This window comes from Filicampus tigris, chromosome 6, assembly GCF_054856515.1.
Source record: "Filicampus tigris isolate MCC_2025a chromosome 6, RoL_Ftig_1.0, whole genome shotgun sequence".
Lineage (NCBI taxonomy): Eukaryota > Metazoa > Chordata > Actinopteri > Syngnathiformes > Syngnathidae > Filicampus > Filicampus tigris.
Window position 1 is genome coordinate 3,022,740 of NC_141222.1, and position 8,333 is coordinate 3,031,072.

General features: G+C 39.0%; 1 protein-coding gene across 3 annotated transcripts in view; it reads left to right on the plus strand.

Moving 5' to 3' along the window:
* The window catches only part of galnt7 (UDP-N-acetyl-alpha-D-galactosamine: polypeptide N-acetylgalactosaminyltransferase 7), a 53,815-nt gene extending 45,998 nt beyond the window's left edge, over nt 1-7,817 (plus strand). For all 3 annotated transcript variants that reach the window (XM_086034552.1, XM_086034551.1, XM_086034549.1), the window contains 2 exons: nt 3,577-3,607; nt 7,491-7,817. In XM_086034552.1, the coding sequence (XP_085890678.1) occupies nt 3,577-3,607; nt 7,491-7,597 (138 nt within the window). In that variant the 3' untranslated portion in view covers nt 7,598-7,817. The remainder of the gene's footprint in view (nt 1-3,576; nt 3,608-7,490) is intronic.
* The last annotated feature ends 516 nt before the right edge of the window (nt 7,818-8,333 follow it).

Sequence of the window (8,333 nt, forward strand, 5' to 3'; positions counted from 1 at the left end):
CACATGGAATATCAGTATATTTTTCCATTTATTTATGGAATATTATCTGAAAAAAAACCCTGCCATATTATTGCCGTAATTTTGACAAAAATCTATATATTTTCAAAAGCAAGAAATACAAAACCGTTGCTGGCTCAATACAACAATTACTCAGTCACAAAGATAACTGAAGAACTTAAATTGACCAGCGTTTAGTAACACAGTTTTTAACAGATCAAAATAATCAGCAGTCTCAAAAGACTTAATTATGAAAAAAGTCAAATAAATAACATGCCACCTAAACATTGCATGGTTCAGAATATAATATAATCAAAGTAGGAAAAATAGTCACATGCAGGCTTCTCTTGAATAAACTATTCAATGAGTTCCTAAATTGAAAGGACTCAGGAACTTTATTGTCTGTGCATGGACAAAATATCTTGTGCATTTGTCAACGACAAAAAAGTCACTGTTAATCTTTTTGTGAATTATAAAATGATTTCATGGGTCTGTTGCCCACAAGTGACCTACAATGCATCTCCCTGCATGAGGCAATAATGCCACTTATACTGCGCCATGTCCGCTTTGACTTTATTCAATGCAGTGAGCCTCGTAAACTCACCAGTCTCCCAATTGCTTGTTCTTCAAATGTCGGATTAAGTTGGTTGTGTTGAAACTTTCGACCATATGCTCCCCGCGCGAGGTACCTTTTCATGGCATATACAGTATTACAAGACGCAAACTCCACACACACAGCAGACAATGCTATGCTCACTCCAACTGCGGTGGTCAAAATATTTGATCAAAGCCTTTTATTGCCGATCAAAACATCCGATAACCCACAACTTGTGTTGCGTCCCTCCTCTCTGCTTGCAGCGGAGGCGCGGCTGCGTTAGGGAGCCTTTCTGGCGGCGCATTTCAATTGGAGTCAATGTAGCTCGCGCGCGGGCAGGCGCGGTTGCGTGCAGGGCGGCGCGAGCGATGCTTTTGGACGGAGGGATGTCGTCGCGTATTAAACAAATCAACTTTTTTGCCATTTAGTCTCGCGGCAGCCAAGCATGAGCTGCCGGTGATCGGATGTTTTGATTGGCAATAAAAGGCTTTGATCGAATATTCCGATCACGTAATTTTTCACGACAATCGGCCGATCATGATCGGTGCCCGATCGATCGGAGCATCCCTAGTTTAAACGCTTCTTCTTCATGTTTGGAGGCGGAAGCGCGCTGCCTACATCACGAACCATGCTGCAATCGGGGTTTTTTTTCTCTTTTTTTTTTTTCTTATCGAACGTTTTATCAAAGGCATTTTCTATTGATATTGATCACGTGTCAATCACGATACATATCGATATCGAATTATCGGCCCAGCCCTAGACGCCACACCTGACAGAGGTTTGACGAAAGGGAGAGAGTCCTATCCCTTCTGTTGTAGACTTATTATTGCAAAAACTCCATATCAGAGGTCAAATAAGGATTTGATGTAGCATGCCACTTGACAAAAAGTTGATTTTCAATCCAGCACACTCTCTCCCTTTTCTTTCCAATGTGTACAGCCATATTTGAGAGATTGTCGATAAATGGAGAACGTTCAGCAATGATGCTACTGTCCCTAGGATGGGCCATCCTGTAAAGATGACTGTAAAGCAGTGTTGTTTTTGGCAGGCATTTTAGATTTAGTCTTTAGGCTTCTTTATACTCCCGCACCCTTCTGTGAAGGCACAGAAATAATCAATGAAGTGACAAAGAAAAAAACAGAAAGCCACTGCTGTCCAAAAAACATTGCTACAGGTTTGAAGTTTGAAAACGAGTGCCTGGATGTTTCACAGCATTGCTGGCAAATTAAATTACAATGAATGGAACTTGTTTTAACCCATTAAGGCCGGGAGCGCATAACTCCCTTTCTACCACTAGAGCCCGGAGCGCTGTTGCGTCTTTCTACAATTAAAGCCGGGAGAGCGTATACATCATTTTCTTTTTTTCTTTTTTTTTTTTATCCAATTCTTGGTCTTTTAACCAACTAAATGCATCAGAATATACACGTGACAATGTCGTGAGCCCACAGAGGGTTCCGGAACTCTTTCGAGTCATAATGGCGGCCGCCGCCATTCGCGGGAGGTCTGAAATTAGTAACGGCAGTGGTAAAGATGATGCGAATGTGGACTTTGAACCAGTTGAACATATATGGTTAAGATATATGTATGTAGACAATGACAATATCAACGGCTTTGTCACAGAACAGAGGATGGTAATTTAATTGTATTGCAAAAATGATCTAGATGGTGGCAGCAAAGGTGGTACGTGCGTGTGTAGGCTTCTTTACACACACATACGTGACAAGAACCACGGCGCTGCCAAACTTGTTTGCTTCGCAACAGCAACAAGCTGCGTGGTGGATCCTCTCCTCCGAGCCAAGGAAAACAACGTATGCATAACGGACCGATCACGAGCGAGAATGCGCGCGGCGTCGTATTCGCGGCAACAATTTCTTATCTGTGCACGGCATGTGTTGCGGACCTGTCGCCAACATGTCGTGCAGCAATCTGCATCGGTCACGTGATGCATTGCGGCAATTGTCGCCGACGCGGGAGTATAAAGAAGCCTTTACTGAGGATTTTGACTGCCACCTACGTACAGTGGGTTGCAAAAGTATTCATACCCATGAGCGACACTCTATTTCTCGGCATAGGACAAAGCAAAAGTGTGTTTCATCTATTTGCGTGAAAGAAAATAGCACAAACGCAAGAATCCATCACTGTTTTTGTTCATAAGCACTCTTTACTTTAGATGGATTGCAAAAGTCTGTATTTCATTGTTGCAAAAGTATTCACACCATTGCATCAAATGTGTTATTTTGAGTCAAATACGAGGACGCTGCATCCATGTATGTATTTATAGTCTATAGACTTATAGTCCGGAAAATACTTTTAAAAAATAAATGTATTTATTTTTTTCGGTACTTTTGTAAATCATTTTTGTTTTTCTTAGAGCCCATGTTGAAGGACGCAGCAGAAATATGTCTGTATGTATGTATATGTGTGTGCGTGTGTGAGAGCGAGTGAGTGTTTGTAGGCATGAGGGTGGGTTTCTGTTAGTCTTTTTTTGTTTGTTTTCCGAGTCTTTGATGCTTAAATCAGAAGGTAAAAAAGTGAAGGGGGAGGAAAAAAGGGGGGCGGGGGAAATGTTAAGAGGATTGTGCATTGCCGAAATGTGTATGTCTCCTGTATGTTCCTAATAATGTATTGGATTTGGTTAATATTTTAATAGGAGACCCTCCTTGTTTCGTTCATTGATTTGTGTATGTGTGAATATATGTTTACATTCATGCAGATATTGTTTTTTCTTTATGTGTAATAAAAACAATTGGGGGGGAAAAAAAGAAACAGCAACATTAAAGAAAAGATAATGACCAACTAGAATTATCATAGTCAGGAATTTACCTTTTTTGTTAAATCTGTCTCACTCTTAATGATTTCAATATAAATATATGTATTTCTCTGTTCAACTCTGGAGGTTAAAGACCATATTAAAGATGGACAAACTTTGAAGTGTTTTACATTGGTCATCTTTTCTCAGTGTCTTTTTTTTTTTATGCTTTCAGGATCTCCATCGCTTCACTCATATACCAACAGGTAAATATCTGACAATATACTGTACTTGGCTTCTTTGGGATTAATTTAATGAAGCAACAAAATTATTTCTCAAACATATCTAATGTGGCACCTTACACCAGGGTAACAGCTGTTGCTTTTGATAATTTAGTATTAAAGATGAAGTCAGATTAAAATGCTCTGTCAAAAAAACAGCCCTCTTTGGCCCATCTTGTGCCTCTAATTTGATTTTCAAGAAACCACTGCACTAGAAAAAAACGAACAGTCATTCCCCCGAAGGCGTGACAGATGAGGTTGAATAATCTTGCATGTACTTGCGGCTACACTCGTAGCAGGCACACCCAAAAGCAGCCTTGCAAAAAATAAAACTTTAAAACCTGTAACATGTAGTGTTATATATTAAGGGTGCACATAAAAGAAAAGGGAAAAGCACGAAAATACTATTTGAAATTTGACTGTACTTTTACTATATATGTGCCCCTTTGATGTGGTGCAGCATGAATACAGTAAAAGTTTTTCTGAAATAACATACAAATTTCAAACTTTTTCCAACTCAGAATTTGAACCAATTTTGTAGAATGGCCCATATATTCTTTGCTCACGGTGAACTCCCATGCGAAGTGAACCCTCATGTTCTTGACACGGGAAATACTTCAACCCTCGCTCTTGTACTTGTAAGATCAAAGTGGAAGTCAACCCAAACATATTTTTTTCAAGAATATGGTCTATGCAAGCAAGCCCACTAGTTGAAACAAAGCATTCCGATGAATACAGTGGTACCTCTACTTCCGAATGTCTTTAATATGAAATTTTCAAGTTACGAAACACCTCAACAGGAAAATATTGCCTCTTGTTACGAAAGAAATTTCAAGATACGAAAGGTAAAAAAAAGTACAGTATGGGCTGCCACTCTCAGCTCCGGAGTTTCCTGAACGCAACATACTCATAGCTGCTGTGCCATTGGCTAGCCTAGCATCTTCCTGGCATCCCATTGGCTAAGAGGCACCTCTACCGTATGTGTCTATGTGTGCAGATAGACAGGTAGATGTCTATGCAGCGTCCTCGTCATTCTCCCCTCGGGCCATGAGGTATTCCGATAGTTTGACGTGAATTAGAAATGAGGAAAAGAAGAAAAAAAAAGGAGAATTTTTTTTTTTACGTCCATACAAACGAAGCAAGAGATAATAGAAACAGCTGACCTGTTCTCTGAATCTGAGCCGTGATTGGTCGTTGTGAGCAGTTGTGATGTCATTTGCAGTCGACAGACCACAAAATGGCCACCCCCAGAGATGGCTAAAAACGAGTGGATTAACACTTATTCCACAAACGCAATATTTATCAGAATGCCCTGTGTCAACTAGTGGGCTTGCATAAAACATATTCTTGAAAACAATATGTTTGTGTTGACTTCCGCTTTAAGCACCTCAGTATACATGGAAGGTATTTATTGTTACTTGGCTTTTAATACCTGTGTTGCCTTTATCAAGAGCATTCCTGTATTCCTGACTTTATAAGCAAAGGAATCAACGTCAGTAGCATTAGAAATGTGATACTGTCAAATTAGTACCAGACCGTGTACCGTGAACTTTCCAGCAATACATTGAGGCTGACTGCAGTGCTCTGAGCTTTCACACCATATTGCAATGCATATCACACGGTGACATCAATATTGTGATAAAACCAAACCGTGAGCTTTTGATATCGTAACAGCAGGGTTGTCTGATGAAAATGTAATTGGTCCCGCGATAGGATTGTTCGGAAAAAAATTGGATCGTGGCCACGCAAAGTTGCTGACCCGTTTTACACAAAGTGAGCAAGTGCACTGTGTGTGAGGGCTCGTTTGAACGCGGTGATGGAACAGATAACAATCGTCTATCAAAGTACCGAGTGTGTGCTGTTGAGTTATGGGGAGTGATGTCACTCCATAAATGGGTGATGTGTGAATCTTAAGATGTGACAAAAGCGCCATGTCAGGTGAAGTTTATTTTTATTTTAACCATTCAACTCTTCAATGAATGAACGACTATACCCATAAGAACAGGTTTTGCCATAAACCAATTTGAATAGTTACTCCGGCTTAATAAAATAATAAACAAATCCACGCGATCGTAACAAGGATGGCGGCAAATGTTTAGGTCTGTTACTGATTCATAGAGATAAAGCTGAAATAAAAACGGAGTGGTCGTCTTATTTGCCTTGATTCTATTCGGTTACTCATCAAGAGCTAAGGATTGGCTCCGTAAAGCTAAATGCAGTGAGTCACCTAAACGAATTTATCTCAACGCCGACTTAATAAACTCCCATTCCCTTGCGTGAGCACATTAGAGCAGACGAGGGACAAGGGGAGTTTTTTACCCTATAAACGCAGACACTTCGGAGAGACTTATCCCGGTTGTCCTGCGGTAGGCAGAATCTGCATAATACACTTTGACACAAACGACTTGGGAAATGGGAAAAAAATTGAGTAGCGTTGGCTTACCAAATACGTAATGGCAAGACATTCTGCCTGGGTATCATTAGAACCTTCCACGGCTTCAAATCTTCAGCGGCGCTTGAGATCCCTCCATTCTAACACCAACCAGAAATTAATTTCTCAACACACAGGTTGTTCACTTAGAGGTCAGCTAGAAAAGTAGACATAGTTGTTCCAAAATTTATAAAGCATTCGTATCGACTTGCTTAGAACATTTCACGGGCTACGAAAGTATACAATGAATGGGAGTTCGTCAAAACATGCAAAAGAGTGTTAGGGAGTGAGGAGACACGGCGGACCAGTGCTTATGTGTATGCTGTGGCCTTTTGCATAACAAAGTCCAAAATGTCTCTTTGCCTTTGAGTGGTTGGCTACCCCTGTATTAAGCAGTGTGTATGAACATTAAGTGCAAATATCAATGGCATCTGATTCCCTGAAAAGCTGATTAAGTGTCAAAAATAATGACATACCCTTTACGCTTTCATATCAGATTTTGACCAAGTAACGGTATCACTGTGACGTGTTCTGTGCCGTAACACACCACTGTTCATTTTGGACTTGTTTCCTGGGATATTGTGCTATATATATGGTATATGGCGTTGTCAAGTTTTGCTGTAATTTAGATAGCACTCCTAAACATAGGGTTTCATATCCTTCTTTTGAGAAAGGGGGGAAAAAATAAAATACATACATTTGAAAATGTCCAATTATGTAAAGTAGTCTGCTTAAACCTTTTTTTTTTTCAGAGAATCAGGTGCCATTTATATTTGCATTTTTAATGTTCATTCAGACACGCTGCCTAATAGAATGAAGGCAAACAAATTTTGAATTATGTGTTGCTTTCAAGGGTTTGCCCTCATTCACAATGTAGTATTAATGGTTCAACAAACATGCCATTTTTTTATTTTGTGTGTTTTCCTGATGCCAGCAATATGTAATATTTAGGACAAATCCACTTCAGTTAATGGTAATGTGCTTTAATATATCCTTCTGCATAACCTTAAAGGTACTCATATGTATTATTTGTTCATGAAATAATTAAAGGCTGTATATTCAAACCAAATCTAAAAAAAAAAAAAAAACAATACTTGTGTCTGTTTATTTTTTATAATTTGCTAATTAATCCAAAATCCCAGAAAAGTGATCACTGATCTTATAAAGAGCAGTGGTTCTAAAATCTTATTTTTTTAAAAGTGCTATCTGCAGTGTAAGCATACAATATATTTCAAATTGTATCTGATAACGTCTTTTTGTATAAAAAAATGTATTTTTAAATTTTTCATTTACATTTTGAATCGGTATGAAATGTCTTTGCAAGCATGAAATACCCAGGCTATGATGTCTTTCTGTGTGATTTCTTTATTTTCCCATGCATTAAACTAGTGATTGTGATTCTGATTTTAAGTACATTTTTGTTTTGTTTTTTTTCAGGCAAATGTTTAGATCGATCAGACCTCCTCCACAAAGTGTTCATATCAGACTGTGACACAAGTAAAACTACTCAAAGGTGGGAGATGAACAACATTGTGGCTGTATAAAGACTGTTCAACTCAAAGAAAACCCTTTGAACTATGCTGAAGAAAATGAATATGCACCAAATATAAAATGCATTCAAGCATGCATTAACTGGGCTGATGATGGGTCGTTTTAGATCTGAGCCATTCACTTCTCAGAATATGCCCCCACCACTAGACAATTATAAATTAACTTTGGGTAATTAATAAAAGTTACTGGCCAAGAAAATATGCCAGCCTGTAATGTTTGAACTGTCTTTTCTGTCACTCTACTTTTTGGTCCTGTGTTTACATTGGGTCTCCCATAAAATTATTTTTAAAAGTACAAAAAAATGAACGTTAGTGGAACAGAAATGACCACTAGTGACATGCTGTTTAATGTTGCCTCCATTTGGAAAAGCATGACTTGAGTACTACATTGTTCAAAGAAAAGAAATCATCTTGGCTGCACTTCAAACAAGTCAACAACATATTTTATTCAAGAATATGTTCTACACAAGCCCACTAGTTGAAACAGGGCATTCTGAGAAATATTGCGTTTGTGGAATAAGTGTTAATCCACTCGTTTTTAGCCATCGACTAAAAATGACATCACAACCGCTCACAACGACCAATCACGGCTCAGATTCAGAAAACAGGTCAGCCGCGATTGGTCGTTGTGAGCAGTTGTGGTGTCATTTTCAGAAGAGAAAATGGCCGCCCCCAGAGCTGGCTAAAAACGAGTGCATTGTGCTGCTTAATTTATATTCCACAAACACAA